Source organism: Cynocephalus volans, chromosome 8 (genome assembly GCF_027409185.1).
Source record: "Cynocephalus volans isolate mCynVol1 chromosome 8, mCynVol1.pri, whole genome shotgun sequence".
Lineage (NCBI taxonomy): Eukaryota > Metazoa > Chordata > Mammalia > Dermoptera > Cynocephalidae > Cynocephalus > Cynocephalus volans.
The window spans coordinates 33,245,756-33,267,041 of NC_084467.1; the positions used below are offsets into that span (position 1 = coordinate 33,245,756).

General features: G+C 35.3%; 1 protein-coding gene across 16 annotated transcripts in view; it reads right to left on the reverse strand.

The window, feature by feature from the left end:
• Positions 1-21,286, reverse strand: part of SCMH1 (Scm polycomb group protein homolog 1) — a 178,164-nt gene that overhangs the window by 109,438 nt on the left and 47,440 nt on the right. For 10 of the 16 annotated variants that reach the window (XM_063103801.1, XM_063103795.1, XM_063103787.1 and 7 more), the window contains 2 exons: positions 11,696-11,766; positions 2,766-3,000 (listed from right to left, as the gene is read on the reverse strand). The exons of 1 other annotated variant lie outside the window; for it this stretch is intronic. In XM_063103801.1, coding sequence (XP_062959871.1) covers positions 2,766-3,000; positions 11,696-11,766 — 306 coding nt within the window. Of the gene's footprint in view, positions 1-2,765; positions 3,001-11,695; positions 11,767-12,677; positions 12,821-21,286 lie in introns of those variants that run through there. 5 more of the 16 variants (XM_063103797.1, XM_063103802.1, XM_063103793.1 and 2 more) reach the window with 4 other exon arrangements.

Below are 21,286 nucleotides of genomic sequence, written 5' to 3' on the forward strand. Positions count from 1 at the left end.
CTTCTTCAAGGGTTCCAATTATACATACATACACATATGCATACGTATGTTGGATCTTTATTGACCATGTATGATATCTAACAGTTCTTTTCTGATACTTTTTAACCTTTTGTATTATTTATTTTTATTTTCTTGGCTGTTTTTATTTCTCTCCTCAACGTCCCTTATTATATTTTCAGTTGAACCTATTAGATATTGGTCATCTTGGAACTAAGTCTTCAGTTGAGACAATTTTGTCTTTCTTCAATTTTTTTCTTGAGTTTGGAAAATTTTATTTTCACATCTTCTTGCCTATTGTGCATGTTCAGCCTGACTTTCACAATCTATGATTCAAGGTATTTTTTCCTCTCTGCCAACACTGTTTACTTGTTTATCTGCTAATACTTATTTCCTGATCATTTTGAAATGTCTTACATTTTCCTTGGACCAGCAAAAACAAGAGTTCTATTTTGGCAAGGAACTTGGGTCATGATTTGGCATAGTGAAATGTAGTTTCTTTAAGAGATGGGCATGTTTGGGATGGTATGAGAAGACTGGTATGCCTTTTGATTTTACGATACTCTTTTGTTCTACCCTTTGTTTCCTTTTTTCCTTTAACAGTAAGCCTTCCTCTCCCCCAAAAGTAGTTTCTTCCCAAGACTGCTATCTCTAGTCCCTCACACTATCAACTCAGACTCTCCCTTCTGATTCCCCAGTAGCATATACTCTAACCCACTACATCTTAGCTCTGTTCTCAGTATTTCCCATTCTGGATGGGACTATCTCTTTCTTAGGGTGGTTCTGGCCCTCACTCTCACCCTTTTTTATACAATTTCCACCAGCATAAACTCTTCATTCTGGTATGGGTCTGGTACTGGCTCTGCTGGTTTCAAATCTTTACATTTCCACTAACATGTAGTTGAAATGTATAATATTCTTAAGTTATATTTAAGCATGAGTTATGAATGGTCTGATGTGCTCTCCTTTTTGATCTTCAGATTTCTGGAAAGATTTTCATTTAGATAGTCACCATTATCCCTGGGAAATTATATTTTTAAATAGCCTCTCAAGATGCTTCTAAACATTGATTCATAAAGTGGCATGAGAATACAGTACTCTGCAGTTGTAAAAAGTAATGAAAATATCTCCATACTGCTGCAAAGTCATCTTTAGGATGTATCAATAAGTCAAAAAAGCAAGGCTGAAAAAAGTATGTATGTTTATGTCTATGTATATATAGATATACTTTCTCTGCCTTCTTATATAAATGATAGCATACCATACATTCTTTATAGTGTGTAGTATATCTATAAAATTCCCTATATTAAAAAAAATTGAACGATAAACTATAAAATTAAAAGAAAGTAGTTATCTATGATAGAAGGAAAGAATAGTATGAAGGGGATTTCTCTGAATATACTTTGTTTTATAGACTTGACTTTTAAGAACAAAAGAACAATGCACATATTTTATGTATTTATAAAGCAAAATTAATTATTAAAAGCACTTCCCCAAAATCAAAAATTCCAAGAAGGAAAAATGAGAGAGTAGGAAAACCCATAAAGTAAGAGACTTAAGGGACACAACAACCAACTGCAACGTATGGGTCTTATTTTGATCCTGATTCAAAGAAACTTAACAAAAAGAGACAATGAGACAGTAAGACAGAGAGAGAGAGACAAAAAGACAAAGAGAATTGGGAAAATTTAAACACTGATTAAATATTTGTTGCTATCAAGGAATTATTATTTACATGTGATAATGATATTACGGTTATGCTTTAAAAATACCCTTGCCTATGAGAGGTAAACAGTAAATATTTCATGATAAAATGACACTATGTTTGGGCAATTCGGCTGGAGTGGGGCAGAGAGTGTGTACAAGTACACTACAGATAAAACTACATTGACTATATGTTGAAATTATCAAGAACGAAGGACAGATGGACAATCACTGTGCTATTTTCTCTACTCTTGTATATGTTTGAAATTTTACATTACAAATAACTTTTTTTAAATGGGTAAAAGTGTTAAACAAGTACCTGATGAGTTCTTTCTAACAATACATGCCCTCTAACCCCCAATTAATCTAGCACAGCTTCCAGAGTGGAACACAGCCCAAAGCCCATAAACCCATCTCTCTCTATCCCCCACTGAGACTCACTGCAATAGTGACTGACAGTAATTGATGAAGTGGGCTAAATTCCTAGGGTATACAGAGGCAAAACACAAGACAAAAACAAAAAAACTACAACGGGTGAATCTAATCTGGAGGAGAAAAATCTACTGGTGTTATTAGTTCAAGTAAAATAAGGAATTTTACTTAAAAATGGATTCAAAGTAAGAAAATTCCAAGGACCAAGTAAGAATTTGGGGGAAAGGCATTAAGGTATGCTCATAACAGTTGCCGTTTCTATTGGGAGATTTTTCTCTTACCCCCTGTCATAATTATAAGAACTTGGTGACAGCTTTATGTTTTTTGAGATAGACTAAATGGCAAGAACTCCTTTCATTCTCTCTCTCAGGGTAAATGGGCACTGATAAAGAAAGATAAAGGGTACAGTTTCTTGCTAAAAAAGGTATGAGTTTGAGAGAACTTTGGATATCATAAGCTAATGTAGAAAGAGAGATGTCCAGATTTTGCTGCACATTTCATATTGGGTGGGTCTTTCTTGGGGAACCATATGAAAAACAAAAAAAAAGCCATAGGCTTTCCTGTAAAAGGATGCACAATTCTTAGAAGCTAACTGATTGGTTAGGGAGAGCCTGGGTCTAGTTTCTACTCACCCAGAGGGGGTTGCAGCATACCCCCATTCTTCTCACAGTTCCCAATAGGCTGGATTTCAGCTGAGTCAACCAGCCGCCAGAAGTCATTCTTGTTGTCACTCCCATCAAGGCGCAGGCGGAGGCGGGCTCCTGTCAGTCCAACTACTGTGGCAATACAGGTGGATGTGGTGTTCCTGGGGTCCTGTGCTTCCAATTTCATGCTGATCTTGAACTCATTGCTTGGAGGTGTGTAGGACTGAGGAGAACAAGCCATGGGGATTAGGCAGACTAAGAGTAAACTGCATTTTCAGTAAGAGTGTTAAGAAACATGAAAATTTATTTAAGGAACCTGAAAGTTTATTCTTTGGACTCAAATTGGTTATAGCTGGGCCAGGGACAAATGCTCTGAATTATTCTCTAATATTTAGGAAAGGTTTCATGCAAAAGAGACACTGGAAAGTAAGATAAAGAAAAAAAAATCACAATGAAGAATCAAATATTAACTCATACCAGTAAAAAAAAAGATAAGAGTGTCTTACCTAGTCTAGTTAATTAAATATTTTCTTATCCTATCTTCTCCAATTCCCTATCCCTCCTGGTATAACATATTTTTTTCAGGAACACTACCTCTTATTAAACTACCATATTCATAAGTGTTTCTTCATGGAACATTTCAGTATATTGGTCTGTATATCTACCTTATAGACTGACTATTGGGAGTTGATTTTTTTTCTTATTTGACATTAACTTATAAATCTACTAATGTAATCAACATAACAATAAACTATACACTTTGATAAGTCTTGACATATATATACCCATGACTCCATATACATCATACACACCTGTGAAACCATCAACCACAATCAAGATAATAAACTTGGTCATCACCCTCAAATTGCCACATGCTTGTTTGTAATCTCTTCTTCTGGCCCCTCCCAAACCCCTGAACCCAGGCAACCACTGATCTACTTTCTATGACTGTAGTTTGGTTTGTACTTTCTAGTCTTGGATGGAATCATAGCAGATGTACTTTTTTTTTTTTTGTCTAGCATCTTTCACTTAGCATAACTATTCTGATATTAATCCATATTGTTGAATGTGTCAACAATTCATTTTTTTTTTAATTGTTGAGTAATATATACCATGTTGATGGACATTTGGTTTCTTTCAAGTTTTTGGCCATGACAAATAAAGCTGCCATGAACATTCATGCACAAATCCTTGCATGGAAATATACTTTCTTTTTTCTTGCATAAATATCTAAGAGTGAAATGGTTTGATCATATAGTAGGTATATGTTTAACTCACATACCAGAAAATTAAGCCCTTTTAAAGTGTACAATTCAATGGTTATTAATATATTTGCAGAGTTGTAAAAGCATCACCCCTATCTAATTCTATAACATTTTCATAATCTCCCCAAAAGAAACCCCATACCCATTAGGAGTCACTTGCCATTTTCCCGAGACCTCCCTAGAAACCATTAATCTACTTTTTGTTCCTATGGATTTTCCTATTCCGGACATTTCATATAGATGGAATTACATGGTACGTGGCCATATATGAATGGTTTCTTTCACTTAGCAGGTTTTCAAGGTTCATCCATATGGAAGCATATTTCAGTACTTCACTCCTTTTCATGACTGAATTATCCATCACATAGAAATACATTTTGCTTATTCATTCATCAATTGATGGATATTTGGGTTGTTTCTTCTTTTGGCTATTATGAATAATAATGTGATGAATATTTATATGATTTTGTGTGGACATATGTTTTCTTCTTTTTGGCAGCTGGCTGGTACAGGGATTGAACCAGGGACCTTGGTGTTATCAGCATCACATTCCAACCAACTAAGCTAACCAGCCAGCCCCATGGAAATATATTTTCTGTTCTATTGGGGATATACTTGTGAGTGGAATTGCTAGGTCATATGGTAACTATGTTTAACATTGTGAGTAACCTCTGAACTGTTTTTAAAGTGGCTACAGAATTTTATAATCTCACCACCATTGTACAAGTGTTCCAATTTCCCCTCATGACTCACCAACAATGACTATTTTCTGCCTTTTTGATTTTAGTAACCTAATGGATATGAAGTGTTATAACAGTTTTTTTCTGCATTTCTCTAAAGACTAATGCTGTTGAGTTCTCTTATGTGATTACTGGTCATTTGCATATAGTGGAGAAATATCTATTCAAATGTTTTGCCCATTTTTAAATTATGTTGTCTTTTTATTGTTGAGTTGTAAGAGTTCCTTATATATTCTGAATACAATTCCCTTATAAGATAAATGATTTGCAAGTATTTCCTCCCATTGTGTAGTTTGTCCTTTCGCTTTCTCAATGTTGTCCTTGGAAACACAAAAGATTTTAAATTTGATTAAGTTCAGTTTTTCTATTTTTTCTTTTGTTTGTGTTCTTGGTGCCATTATCAAAGAAACCATTACCTAATCCAAGGTCAAAGAGATTTACTCCTGTAATTTCCTCTAAGAGTTGTATAGTTTTAGCTCTTACCTTTAGGTCTATGATCCACTTGGAGTTAATTTTTTGTACCTGGTGTGGAGGTAGGGCCAAACTTCATTCTTTTGCATGTGGAAAATTCCACTGAATTGTTTTTGTGCCCTATTGCAAATCAATTGGCCATAAATTGATGGGCTCACTACTGGACTCTCAATCCTAATCCACCACTTTATACGTCTATCCTTGTGCCAGAACCACAATGTCTTGAGTACTGTTTTATAGTAAGTTTTGAAATCAGGAGATATGAGTCCTCCACCTTTGTTCTCCCCTTTCAAGATTGCTTAGACTATTCTGGGTCCCTTGTATTTCTACATGAATTTTAGGATCAACTTGTCAACTTCTGCAAAAAAGGCTGCTGGGATTTTGATAAGTATTGTGTTGAATCTATAGATCAATTTGGGGAGTACTGCTTTTAGCTATGAGACTTGCAAATATTTTCTCTTAGTCTGCAGCTTGTATTCTCATTCATTACCAGTGTCTTTTGAAGAGCAGAAGTTCTTAATTTTGACAAAGTCCACTCTATGATTTTTTCTATTGGATCATGCTTTTTGGTCAGGTGCTTTCTAAAGTTTTCTTTATATAAGTCTTGTGTATTTGTTTGTCCTCCCCACTTCCTTTGGCTGCTATTGTAAATGGGAGTCTCTCTTCCATTATGTCTTCTATTGAATTATTTTAAACCACTGAGGAAAATGCTGGCTTTAGTACCAAAGTATAAATTTTTTTTCAAGTTAAGGATGTATCACTCATTTCCTAGTTTATTTAGTGCTTTTGTTTCGCTCAACAGTGTGTTGAAGTTTTTCTGCCAAATTATTTTCCAAAGTAGTTGAACCATTTTATATTTTCATCAGCAGTGTACCACAGTTCCATCTGCTCCCTACCCTTGCAACTATTTGATATGGTGAGTCTTTTTTTTAATCAGAGCCATTTAAGTAAATGTATAGTAATATCTCATTAATTACTTTCAAAAAGTATTACCCTAATGAAATGGTGTTGAGCATCTCTATACATGTGTTTACCTGCCCTCATATATATTTTTTCATGTTTGTTCTAATCTTTCCATCCAGATCCCTTTTGTTTCTTTTTTTGGCCTGTTTGCATTGGTAGTACAATACTGAATAGAAGTGACAAGAGGAGATATCCTTGTCTTGCGTAAGGGGAAAGCATTTAGTCTTTCACCATGAAGTATTATATTATCTACAGATTGTTCATAAATACCCTTTAGGATTTAGGATTTAGAAAGTTGTCCTCCATTTCTAGTTTGCTTAGAGCTTTTGTTAGCAATAGATGTTGGATTCTTTTTTGGGGGTGAGGGGGGCAGCTGGTATGGAGATGTGAACCCATGACCTTGTGGTTATAAGACTGTGCTCTAGCAAACTAAGCTAACTGGCCAGCCCTTGGATATTGTATTTTGTTGAATGCTTTTTCTGCATCTACTGAGATGATCATGTTTTTTCTTCTTTAGTGTGTTCATACTGTGAATTCCACTGATTGATTTTTGAAACTTAAACCCTGCATTTGTAGAATTAACCCCACTTGGTCATGACAAGTTATTTTTATATAGTTAGATTCTTTTTTCTAAAATTTTGCTTAGAATTTTGTATGTATTTTCATGTGTGATATTGCTGTATAGTTTTCTTTTCTTTCACTGTCTTTGCTTGGTTTTGGTAACAGAAAGTTCAACTCATAGAATGATTTGGGAGGTATTCCCTTCTCTTACATTTTCTGAAGAGTCTGTGTGGAATTTGTAATATTTTTTCCTTAAATGTTTGAAACAATTCACCAGTGAAGTCATCTAGGCCTGGAATTTTCTTTGTGGGAAAGTTTTTATCTATAAATTCAATTTCCGTAACAGAAATAATGCTGTTCATATTTTCTATTTTCTTGACTGAGCTTTGGTAATTTGTGTCATTCGTGGAAGTTATCTATTTCATCTTAGTTGTCAAATTTAAAGGCATAAATTTGTTCATAATATTCCCTTAATTTTTTTAGTATCTGTAGAATCTAAAGTGATGTCACCTCTCTCATTTCTAATATTGGTGATTTGTGTCTTTTATTTTTTTACTCATTTAATTTTTTTGGCAGCAGGCTGGTATGGGGAACTGAAACCTTGTTCTCAGTGTTATAAGCCTACGCTCTAACCAAATGGACTAGCCAGCCAGCACTTCTTTTATTTTTCATCACTCTGGTCAGAGGTTTATCAATTTTATTGATGTTTGCAAAGAACCAGCTTTTGCTTTCAGTTATTTTTTTTTCTGATTGTTTTCATTGACTTATACTCTAATTTTTGTTTTCTTTCCTCTGCTACTTTTGAGTTAACTTGCTCTTTCTCCCCCTAGATTTTTCCTTTTTTTTTTTTTTAAAGATGACCAGTAAGGGGATCTTAACCCTTGACTTGGTGTTGTCAGCACCACACTCTCCCGAGTGAGCCAACTGGCCATCCCTATATAGGGATCCGAATCCATGGCCTTGGTGTTATCAGCACCACACTCTCCCAAGTGAGCCACGGGCCAGCCCTTCCCCCTAGATTTCTAAAGTGAAAGCTGAGGTCATTAATTGCAACCTTTCCTCTTTTCTAATATAAGTGTTCAGTGCTATAAATTTCCCCCTAAGTGTTGCTGTAGCAGCATCCCACAAATTCTGAAATGTTCTGCTTTCATTTTCATTCAGTTGAGAACACTTTCTATTGTCTCTTTTGGCTTCTAAGTACTCATGGGGTTTTTTTTTTTTTTTTTTCTGACCGGTAAGGGGATTGCAACCCTTGGCACAGTGTGGTCTGCACCAGGCTCAGCCAGTGAGCACACCGGCCATCCCTATATAGGATCCAAACCCACAGCCTCAGCGCTACCAGCACCGCACGCTCCCGAGTGTGCCACAGGGCCGGCCCTGTTTTTTTTAAAGATGACTGGTATGGGGATCTTAACCCTTGACTTGGTGTTTTCAGCATCAGGCTCTCCCAAGTGAGCTAACTGGCCATCCCTATATAGGGATCCGAACCCATGGCCTTGGTGTTATCAGCACCACACTCTCCCAAGTGAGCCACAGGCCAGCCCTACTCATGGGGTATTTAGAAATGTGTTACTTAGTTTCCAAATATTTGGAGATGTTTTCAGATAACTTTCTACTACTGGTTTTTAATTTAATTCCATTGTAATCACAGAACATGCTCTATATTGCTTAAATCCTTTAAAATTTCTCAAGCCTTATTTTATGGCCCAGAATATAGTCTATCTTGATAAATGTTCTACATGCACTTGAAATGAATATATATTCTACTGATGTTGGATAGTATTCTCTATGTGTCAATTGGGTCAAGTTCAGTGATAGTGTTGTTCAGCCTACTATATACTTGCCGATTTTCTGTCTACTTGTTCTTTCATTACAGAGAGAGGAGTATTAAAAGTCTGACTTTATCCAGTAATGTGTTAAATAAAAAAGTCTGACTTTACATTAATTTTGGATTTATCTATTTCTCTTTACAACTCTATCAGCTTTTGCTTCATGTAAGGACTGTCTGACCCCTTTATCATTATAAAACTACCTTCTCATCCCTCATAGTATTCTTTGCTCTGAAATATACTTTGATATTAATATAATCACTTCAGCTTTCTTATAGATAACACTGGCACAGTATGTATCACCTTCCATCCTTTTATTTTTAACCTACTTGTCTTTCTTTTTAAAGTATAATTTCTTGCAGGCAGTACATAATTAGGTCTTGCTTTTTATCCAATGTGCCAATTTCAGCCTTTTAATTGGGGCATTTAGACCATTTATATTTAATTTGATTATCAATATGGTTGGGTTTAAATCTACCATCTCACTATTTGTTTTCCACTATTTTAGTGGTTGCTTTAGGGTTTACAGTAATATATTTAACTTACCACAGTCTATCTTCAACTAACAATATATTACTTTATGTATAAGAACTTACAATAGTATACTTAGATCTCTCCCCCTGGTCTTTATGCTATTGTTACTATACATTTTATTTATACATCTGTTATCACTACAGTATTATTATTGCTCTTGTTTACACAGCTAATTAACTTTTGTAGATATTTAAAATAATAAGAAAAACATCTTATGTACTTAGCTTGTAATTACAATTTCCAGTGACCTTCATTCCTTTGTGTAGATCCGTTATTCCATCTGGTATCATTTTCCTTCTGCTTGATGAACTTCCTTTAACATTTCTTGTATCATGAGTCTGCTAGTATTGAATTCCTCCAGCTTTTGCATATCTGAAAATATCTTTATTTCACCATTGTTTTTGAAAGATGCTTTTGCTGGGTGTCATATTCTAGGTTGATAGCTTTTTTCTGTTAGTACTTTAAAGATGTTGCTCAACTTTGTTCTTGCTTGCATTGTTTCAGACAAGAAATATTTCATTCTTAGTTAACTTTTATGTGAAGAGTCTTTTCTCTCTAGCTTCTTTTAAGGTTTTCTCTGTCAGTGGTTTTGTACAATTTGATTATGATATGCCTTAGTGTAGTTTTCTTTTAGTTTCTTATTTTTGAGATTCATTAAGCTTCCCAAATCTGTGGATTTACAGTTTTCCTAAATTTTGGAAAATGTTTAGCCATTATTTCTTCAAATACTTTTCCTGTCCCCCATCTCTTTTCTCCTTTGGGGACTCCAATTACATGTCTATTTGGCACCTTGAAGTTATCCCACAGTTTATGGGTGCTCTTTTCATTTTTTTCTAAATTAATTTTTCTGTTCGTGTTTCCTTTTGGATAGCATCTATCGCTGTATGTTCAACTTTATTAATCTGTTTTTCTGCCATTAATCCCATCCAGTGTATTTTTCATTTCACATATAATAGTCCAATATGAGTCTTTTTTATATCTTCCTGCTTAATTTTTGAACATATTGAATAAAGTTAAAATAATTATTTTAATGTGTTTATCTGTTATTCTATAATCTGTGAAGGTTTTGAGTTGGTTTCAATTTATTGATTATTCTCTTTGTTACTGGTTGCATTTTCCTGCCTGGTAATCTTGAATGGATGCCAGAAATTGTAAATTTTACTTTTACATATTGGATTCCTTGGATTCCTACAAATCTTCTTGTGCTTTGTTCCCAGATGCAGTTATTTAGAAACAAGTTGATCCTTTTCAGTCTTATTTTTATGATCTGTTAGGCAGGTCTGCAACAGTGCTCAGAGTAAGGCTAATTATCTCCCACTACTGAGCAAGACCTTCCTGAGTTTTCTACCAACATCCAATGAATGATAAGAATTTCCAGTCTAGATGGTAGGATCAGAAACTATTCCCAGCCCTGTGAGAATGCCAGGCTCTATTCCTTCTAAATCCTTTCAGATGGTTTTTTCTTTGGCCTCAGGTAGTTCCCTTGCATGCACTGAACAGTAATACTTTGCTGAATACTTGAAGTGGACCCTCTGCAGATCTCTGTGGTTTTCTTTCCATGAAGGTCTCTCCTCTCTGGTACTTTTTCCTGCAAATTCTAGCCACTGTTGTTTCCCTGGACTCTCAGTTCCATCTCAAATTAGGGAGTCTGCTGGACTCAACCTGGATTCCTCTTCCCTGGGCCATGGTCTGGAAACCCTCTTAAGGCAACAAGCTGGGAAACTGGAGGGGGAACAATTAACTTGTTTCCCATCTCTCAGAGATCACTGTTTGGTTGCCTGATCTTCAGTGACTTGAAAACCATTGTTTAATATATTCTGTCTTTTAAAAAATTGTTTCAGGTGGAAGTATGAATTCAGTCCCTATTATTTCAAATGAGCATAAGTTCTGAATCTGTATTTTTATTTAGAAAACAGAGAAAATTTAAACTCAAAGCGAAATGTTGACAGAGGAAATAAACATTTAGTACTGAAGGGAGAGAGATGTCAATAACTTTCTGATGTTTAGCTGTTTAGCAGCAGTACACTTCTTTGCTTACCACACTTATCATATACTGATATAATCAACATCATCTGTGCAATGTGTGGAGTACTTAATCCTATACGGGAAGCTAAATGACTTCTGATGAGCTCCTAAAATGCTCCCCAACAGGACTCAGTATCAACATTCTTATAGAAAGATAAGATTGTGACAGGGCTGTTGGATACAGAGAAAGGAATATGGCTATACTTTCAAGAACTGTCTAAGGGCTATAACTCTCCTACTTTGAATTAAGAGCTATAGTAAAAATTAGCAATTGTTTTCAGTAACACAGAATATACTCAAGGAAGTGAAGAAGAAGGAAAGGGTGTTACTTGGGATGAAGTTGGGGAGAATGTTTGCTGCCAAAACTAGTGACCAAATTTTACTTCTTGAGGTGTGTTCTTCCCATAGAGGCTTATTCAGGGGTCCTTAGGTGAGAAGCCCAAGGGCTCCCACCTTATGCTTTGATTGTCTGAAGAACAAGAAAAAACCTACTTGTTTCCCACCTACTAAAGATGTTGAGAATCAGTTACCTGCTTGAAGCAATGGACAGGCGCTGGGACTGAACATGTTTCTTTTAGGTATTTGTCCCAGGTAAAATGACCTGTAAAGGAAATAGAAATCTCTATCACAGTCAACTTCCTAAAAAAGTGCTTCAGGATGCAGTCTACACTAAACATTAAGCCATTTGCAGAATGGTTTTGAGCATAAGAAAACATATTTTCTCCTGTTTGGGCTGAAAGGAGTATTGGGGGAAGAATCTAGGTGACCTGAGTGGATCTTTTAGATTAATGTTTTAAAATCATGGTCTAAAGATGACCTAATGTGTTTTTCACGTAAGACCCCAAAATGATACAAAATACCAGAGCAAGATATACCAGAGCAAGATATACCAGGAAGCTCATGAAAAACAGAACAGAAGAGATAGAAAGTAGGTGGGGAGATTCCTTTTGCACAACCTGACTCCTGGAGGGGTTCCTTACTGCCGTCAAGTGACAGCTTTTAACAACCAATATGGTTGGATTCCACCATCTCAGCTCAGGAAGAATGAAGGAAAGGCTATCTAGAGACACGAGGTGAGAGGATTTGAGGAGAGGGGAAGCCAGATGACTGAGACTATACTTGAATCCTCATACTCTAAAAACTGGGTCTCTCTCACCCACCCTTACCGTACTCCAATCTCAGCAACTGCTGCATTCCTCTGAGGTGCAAAATGACAAAGATCTGGTAATTTAGAGAAAAGTAGAACATGGGAAGCATATCTGATGATAGTAAATAAGAACAAGCTGGGGAGCCTACAGAATCTTTAAGCCTCCTGAAGCAGCCTTAGAGTCTCTCTAAGTTTGAAGAACACTGTGGTTAGGGAAACAATCTTTAAGGTGACACTACGCTGGGGCCAGGAAAAACATTTTAAAGGACAGACTATTAAATATAGATCTCAATGGACCACAAAAGATTACCAAGTTCTTGATTTAAAAAAGTTAAACCAATTACCAATTTCCCCCTAATACCCACCTAGAGGTGACCCCATGATGGAGCAGGGAAGGTCCCAGAGACTCTCACAAGCTAAAACACTGTAGCAAACCAGCATTTCTTGAAGTTTCCTCTGTAGTTGAGCAGCACAGGGCCCCTTTGGGCCATGGAAAAAGCACTAGATACTGGGAATAAAAATGAGTCACTAATGATGAAATCTAAATCACTTCAAAGATGATGCCAAGACTTTACACTCTATTGACTTTATAGCTTCTGTTTTAAAACTGGTCCCTTTCCCACCATCCTTAACTAAACCAAATAGATTTGGCCAGAAATCACAGTCACTTCTGAACCATTTCATGAACTGGCCAATGATTAATCATCATGACTAGACAGTTAGTCCATAGGATAAATGAGATGGATATTTCCTGGAGTCAAGATTTAAAGAAGTTATCAGAATTTAATAAAGAATTTGCTCTTAGCTGAGAGGGCCCTAAAGCAAGGATTGAATAAATTTCATCACTATTTGCTGTTAGAAAAAGAAAACATTACAAATTATTATTCCATCCTTACAAATGAAAGACTAAATCAAACAGTAAGTCTTGGATCTCACTGGACTGAGACTTAAACTCTAGCATCTAGAGCAGCACTGTTCAATAAAACTTTCTGCACTGATAGAAAAGTTCTGTGTCTGTGCTGTCTAATAAGGTGGCCACTAACCAGCCACATGTAACTACATAACACTTGAAACGTGGCTAGTGTAAGAAAACAGACACAAAGAATGACTGCGTACTGTAATGATGAATAAGCTAACTATCCTGATCTAACTATCACACATTGTACACAATTATTAAAAATCAACATTTTACCCCACATGTATGTATAATAAATTATCTTTAAAAAAACCCCACCAAATTAAAAATTTTAATTTTAATTAATTTAAATTTAAATACCTACATGTGGCTAACAGCTACTATATTAGGCAGCACAGGTCTACAGGTTTGGTCAGTCCTGGGTAATTGCTTGTATTAAATTGAGTTCTGACCAAAAGCACTCAAGAGACTTTGGTTTTAAGAATACATCAGTATCAGGGGTACCAAATAATTAAGGTATTAATTACAGTTCTCAATTACACATATTACCTATGTTAATCAATCCCCATGTTATAATGTACACAGGCCAGAAACCTCAAACCTTCCATCACTTCAGAAACAACCTATTTTATCAGCTGAACAAAAAGGCATCTCTTTGTTGAAAGCAGTCTGCTCACTGTGACAGCTGACTGGCTTGAACCATACCTAGATTAGTATTTTTCTTAAATTTGACTGCCTGGGCTACCCAAGGCTTAGTCTCATTATCAGGTAAATTGCAATAGAAGATAATTTTTATTGACTCAAGAATACTTGAATACCTACTATAATGCCCATTGTGAGCCAGACAGCATATGTCTATCATATCTCCAAGCACTAAAATAATCACAAAAGAAATAGGACAGGCAGCAAGGATCAGGAGTTGGCAAACTTTCTGTAAAGGACAAGATAATACAAATTTTATGCTTTGTAGGCCAAAAAGTCTGTGTCACAACTACTCAACTCTGCCACTGTAGCATGAAAGCAGCCACAGACAATATGTAAATGAATGAGCATGGCTGTGTTCCACTAAAACTTTATTTATAAAAACAGGCGGCAGACTGGATTTAGCCCCCAAACAGTTGTTTGCCAACTCCTGGTATAAATCATTGATTCTCAAATTTTACTCAGTAATTTTTCTCATTTCTCATTTCTGGGCCCCACATTCAGAAGTTCCCACTCAGCAGGCTCCAAGTGTGGCCTGAGAATATACATCTTTGAAGGCTCCCTCAGTAATTCTCATTAACACCTGTGTCTAGGAACTACTGGTGTAGTTAAAAGAATGTGATATTGGGAATCAGAAGATTTTGGTTAAAGACTTGTTTCTATAGCTATCTAGGGTAAATTACTTAATCCTTCCAAGCCTTAGTTTACTCATCTGAAAGATGGAGATAATATCTATCTCACAAGATTGCATATACATTATTCATTCTTCATTCAATAAATATTTAAACTCCTTGCAAGTACAAAGAACCGTGTTAAATGTTAGAGGAAACAAAATAGACATGGTTCCTAAATTCATGAAACTTTCAGTCTAGAGAAAATAAGCAGAGATATTAAATAAGTAATAACACAAATAATCTGTTACAATTATGATAAATTTAAGTTAATGAGGTATAGTACAGGTTTCCTTGAGAATGAAGAACAGGAAAATCTAGTCCATACTTACAGCCAGGGATTATTGTGAAAATCAATATTAACTAATATAGGTATAATGTTTTATAATTTAAACACATATAATTTGAGTTATTCAAACATTATACTTCAAAACATTCCCACACTAAAATGAGTGTTCTCAATTACTCAAACATTATAATTCAAAACATTCACACACCATAATCTGAGCGTTCTCAATTATTTATTCAACAGATGTTTATTGAGTATCCTTTACGTGTCATGCAGTATGATAGGAGGTTCCTGCTCTCATGGAATTTACATTCTGGTGTATGATGAGACACAACAAATAAACAAATAAATAAACAAGGTAATAAGTGATAAGTGCTTGAAGGGAATAAAATGAGGTGATATGATAGAGACTATGAGCTATCTTAGTGAAGTTATAAACAGATGCTCTACAGAGGAAATATCTGAGCTGAGACCTTACAGAGGAGAAAAAGTCATCCATCTCATCTATATCATTGAATAATGCTTTTGAAAGTGTTTTGTAAACTCTAATGCACACCACATGGTAGTTTCACTTATTATTAGAAAAATAAATCCCTGCCCTGAAGAGACTTACAAATGACATGTCATTTTTAAGTACCTTTAAAAAATTAAAAGCCCATAAAATGTAAAGTACAAGAGGTCACCTAGTTGAATGCATGAATCCCTTCTGCAATATTCATTCATGCGACAAATATTTATTGAACACCTACTATATTCCAAGCCTGGTTCCAGGCACTGGTGATAAATAGCAAAGAACAACACAGCCAAAGTCTCTACCCACATGGAGCTTACATTCTTAGGAAGAGAGACAACAAATAAATAAATACCTGTATATCATTGATCCAGAGGTTAACAGAGACACCAGATAAATAATTATACAATCCCTAGCTCTTTTCAAGTAAAGAAAAAATAAAGCAAGGTAAAGGAAAAGAAGGTGTTTATGCTATTTTAGGCAGGATGGTCAAGAAAGGCATCTTGCGGGGGTCATATAAAAGTGGAGATCTGAATGGTCTCTCCAGCCTTTCCTTGAATACTTCCAATCATGGGACACTTATAGTTCAGTAGTACAAATGGGGAGACTAATATTTATAGTCAGCAAAAGTCTGCCTTCTTCTAACCTCCATTGGTCCTAGACAATATCCAATCTCTTTCTCTCTAAATATGTCCCAAATCCCTCGACTGCTTCTAATTTGACAGGCTGGCTACTCATGCTAGCTACTGTTCTGGCAACATTTCTCTATAAGAACTCTACTTTGTGCCACGTATATATGGAGCCCAAATTCCTAAGAGCAAGAAGATAATCAAAGTCTTTAGATAAGAAATCATACTCCAAGATTACTGTCTAACTAGTATCTTATTGTTTATATGTACCATAATTTATATAACTTAACGACAATATTTGTTAAATACTGTTGATGGTCATTTAAGTGTTTTCTAATTTTTGGTAAGTATCTTTGTGCATACATCTTTGAACACTTAAGATTGTCTCCTTAGGACAAATTACAAACAGTGAGATTAATGGACAAAGAGTATGCATATTTTAGATTTTGATACAACATATATGGGCAAAATAGAATACCAATTTCTATTCCTACCAAAAGTATATGAAGATGTGTTCCCATAACTTTGCTAAAACCGTGTTTTAATAATCTCTATAATTTTGATAAATCTCATCAGTGAAAAAAATGATACACTGTTATACTTTTACTTGCAATTCTTTGATTACTAACAAAGTTGAAGATATTTTTAGGCTTATTAGCTAGTTTTTATTTTATTTTTTACCATTTTTCTGCTGAGGTATTCTTTTGTTTTCTCACAAATCCTAAGACTTCTTTGTAGATTAAGGATATTAGTCCTTTGTCACATATGGTGAAGATGTTTGTCTGAGTCTGGTAGAGTTTGCCCTTAAGTTTCTCAGTCTTTTCTTTTATGGCTTCTTGATTTTCATATCATGCTTTCATCACTTCAATATAAAAATATTAACCCATGTTTTCTTCTAAGACTTCTCTGGTTTCTTTTTTTTACATTTAAATGTTTGATATATTTGGAATATATTTTGTGAGACAAATGAAGCAAGGATCTAGCTTTTTCCTTTTCACCTTTATTCAGTAAGTGTACTCCAACATCATCTATTGAATAAATCATCTCCTCACTGATCTGAAATGTCACCTTGATCCTATATTAATTTCTTATATATTCTCAGATCTCTTTCTGGACTCTGTATTCTGTTATTCTCATTAGTCTGTCTATTCCAGCATCAGGAGTACTCTGTGTTTCACGCATTTTCATAATCAACTTAAATATCTGATAGAGCAAGTCCTTTTCCTAAGTCATACCCTCAACCTTATGTTTTCTTGGCACTTTTCAGATTAATAACTTGTGGCATATCCAACACTAATAAAACCTAGTTATTTTACAATGTCAAATGCTAAGTTATGAGACACATAGTAGGTCATTCTCAAAATACTGTCCATAGCCTTTTTAAATCAACAGCTTGATATTTTCTGATGGATCATCTAAAGATAAAACACCAACCCCCACCCCCCCAAAGAACTTCTGGAAACAAATAACAGGAACTGAATTATATTATTAGTATCCTTCTAAATATACCATGAGACAACCTCCTAGCTAAAAGCAAAGAGTTCATCAAACATCCCAGCTGAAAAAGAAAGTTTCAAGTAGAAGCTCAGCTTCCAACATCAATACAATGGCTTCATTAGTATACAATTCTGCCATCTGGGTTTTGGTTTTAAAAATACATGCACAGAAGGGTAAGAGTGATTTAATATGTACAGTCTCATCAATTGTCTCAACGTTGGAGCAGTTTGGTAAAAATGATAGTTTCAACTGAGTGATACTGCTGCAGTAACATTTTCATGTAATTTCCTCTCTAAGAAATAAAAGGATGAAAAGGTCACTTGAGGTATTTTTATTTAATAGAAATAAAGCATTTAGAGAAAGTCCAGTGTTCTTTTCACTACACCACAGGTACCTCTGAAAGGACAAAGACTTTCAGGCAACAGACAGAGGCTTAAATAGGAAAATGAAATCACAGGTTTTTTGGAGGGTCCAGGCAGGTATCCCGAAATGAGAAAGGTCAAATTTAGGAGGCTTCATAGATACGGAATTACAATATTCAAGCTAGAAAAGACCTTAGAGTTTCCTAAAGCAAACTTTTGGCTTTCTTGGACTCATACCTTTGTCTATATGTAACTCCTACCCAGTGATTGAAGCTCAGCAAAAATGCTACTTTCAGTGCATGGTCTTCGAATTTTCCTGTCTTCCCAGAACAAAGTCTACCATTTTCCTATTTCCTATAACATCCTGTTTATACCTCTGTTTTCATACTCATCACATCATATCATTATAATTATTTACATAAACTCTTTAAGGATAGTAGCCATCTTTTATTCATTTTTAAATCTTCACTGTTTAACACAGTGCCTGAAACTTAATAGAAGCTCAATAAAGGTTTTTGAGTGAATGAAAAAAACAAATGAAACACACAAATAATGGTCCTATTATTTCCTGGACTAGTAAAATCACATCTGGGGTATTAAATTTAGTTCTGGGAGCTATACTTAGAGAAAGAGAGGGCAAATCACTCTAAATGATGACCTAAGGGTAAAGAGATCTAAAACCATATGACCTAAGAACCAGCTGGAGGAACAATGAACATTTAGCATGAGTAAGAAAGCAGTCTCAGAGCCATTTCCTTACCTATCCATCTAATAAACACTCATAGTGTGTTTCTAAGCACTGTGCTGGGTGCTAGAGATACAACCATACACAAAATATCATCCTTTCCATCACAGAGCTTCAGTATACTTAGAGACAGAAATTAAATAGTCAATTTTAATATCCTGTGATAGGTGCCATCACAGAGCTTCAGTATACTTAGAGACAGAAATTAAATAGTTAATTTTAATATCCTGTGATACGTGCTACACGTGGAGAGACAGAGGTGCTGCAGGAGCACCTAGAGGGTTTGTGGAAGGCTTCCCAGAGGAAGTAACCTTTAGGCTTCTAAGCTAAAGTGTAAAAGGATAAGTAGGAGCCAGTCAAAGAGAAAGGAAACTCATTTTTTGTTTGTTTCAGACAGAAAAAAAAGCATGTTTACAGCCCCAAAGTGAGAAAAAGCAGTTCTAAAAACTGAATCTTTTGGTATAGCTGCTGGGTAGAGTTTAAAGAAAAAGTAGTTTAGAAAAGAGGTTGTGGATAAAGGCAGTATTCTGGTATCAGAGAGCCTCATACACCATGTCAATGAAAAGAGGAAGCATTGGAGGGTCTGTGTCATTCTGGCTGCAATGTGAAGAATGTACTGGAGGTGGGTAAGGCTGGAGGAAGGAAGACTAGTTAGGAAGCTGTTCTAATAATCTAAGTATGAGATGATGGTGGCTTGAAGTAGGAACATAACAGAGTTGCAGTGAGAAGGCAGAACCCTAGAGCTACTTTCGAATAACCAGAGGGCGGTAAGTGAAAGACAGGCTAAACCTGTTCCATACGGCCCTAAATATTAGAAATATGACTAATAGATATTATAAATAAATAAATCTTGGCCCAATAAATATCTGTCTAAATATGAAGTAAGTTACCTGAGGAAGTTGAAAGTTCCCAACAACTTGAAGAGTTCAGGATAAGACACTTTATAAGAAATTAAAAATGTTGGATTTTGAAATGCTGGGCTAGTGTAAATTATTTTAAGGTCTTTTTCAACTCTGTGATTCCACAAACCTATTGGATTTTATTTCATTTTGATATTTGGGGCTACTCGCTATGCTTGATGGGAAAAATGAAATATGTAAGATTAACTTATATCAGAGGAGATACCTGTGCTACCAACATTCTCATGAGGAAAAATATATTCTCAAATTTTAACATCACTTAATAACTTTTATATTACTTTATGGAAACTGAGTATCCCCGTTTTACAACTCTCTGTCAACAAACAGGTTGTTTACAAGACCTTAAGTTGTTACTGAACTACAATTGCTATTGTCATTCATATTAGAGACAAAAGTAAAAACAGCAGCAGCTATTACTGAGTGTCTTCCATTTGCCTGCATCGTGCCAGGCTATGCTCAGTATCGCCCATGTTCATTATAACCTGCAAAGTAGGTTTTATTCCCATTTTAAAGATGAGGGAATAGGCTCAGAAAGATAAAGTGATTTGCCATAAGTTACAAAACTGGTAAGTGAGAATAGGAATTTGAACCAAGGCCTGTCTGACTCCTACATCCATTCTTTTTCCACCACACATAAACACCTTAGAAAGCTTGAGGAAAGTTTTAAGGAATAATAAAAACAATTCATTTGTTTACCAAGTGCCAGGTACTTTTACCTGCATTATCTCATTTCATTCATTTCTTCAGCTCACATTCATAAGAATGCTTCACTTCAAAGAATGTCAGAAGATTTGACTTAGAGTACAGTCTGAGTATAGCTGCTGAACAGAATGAAAATCATAATAATCCTTCAAAGTTGAAAAGTATTTGAGAGTTTTTAAGATGTTTTCACATCCATTATGTCATGTAATCTTCACAAACAACCGTGTGAAGCAGGCAGAATGGGATTATTATCCCCATTTCACAAATCAGAAAACTAAAGGTCAGAGCTGGCTCTCAAAAAACCCAGAAGTTCTGACTTCTAATCTGGTATTCTACTATTTTATGTTATCTTCTGTGTCAGTGGGCAATGGAAAGTAATATGTTATAGGGAGAAAAGGCAAGAGGAAGCAAATTGACAATAATAATAGAGCTGAACACATGAAGTTGCAGTAACAAAATACACCAAAACACTTGAACAAAAATTGATAAAGTTGGCCAAGCCCGTGGCGCACTTGGGAGAGTGCAACGCTGGGAGCACAGCGACGCTCCCGCTGTGGGTTTGGATCCTATATAGGAATGGCCAGTGGGCTCACTGGCTGAGTGCCGGTCACGAAAAAGACAAAAAAAAAACCCCCAAAAACTGGAGATCCACAATTAAAAAAAAAAAAAAAAGAAAAAAGAAAAATTGATAAGGTTATCAGGATATCAATATTATGTAACATGTGGAAGGATTTAAGGACTCTAAGACATTAAAACTAATGTTTATGCAGAAAACTTGGAAGCTGATTGAGAAATGTTAGTATTAGTTTTATTCCTCAATCCTAGTCCTGAAGTATAGCAGGGATAAAAACCAAGTGCAATATCAGTCTGACTTGTTACTTGGTAATATTTTAATATTTCAGTTTTCATTTAGTTAAACAATTTAGAAAATTTTTAGGTTTAATTTCAGTTCAACTTATTTTATCATTAATTTCTTTTGGGAAGAGCCCACTAAACTCTGATTTATGGAAGGTGGGGGTTTGTTTCAGTT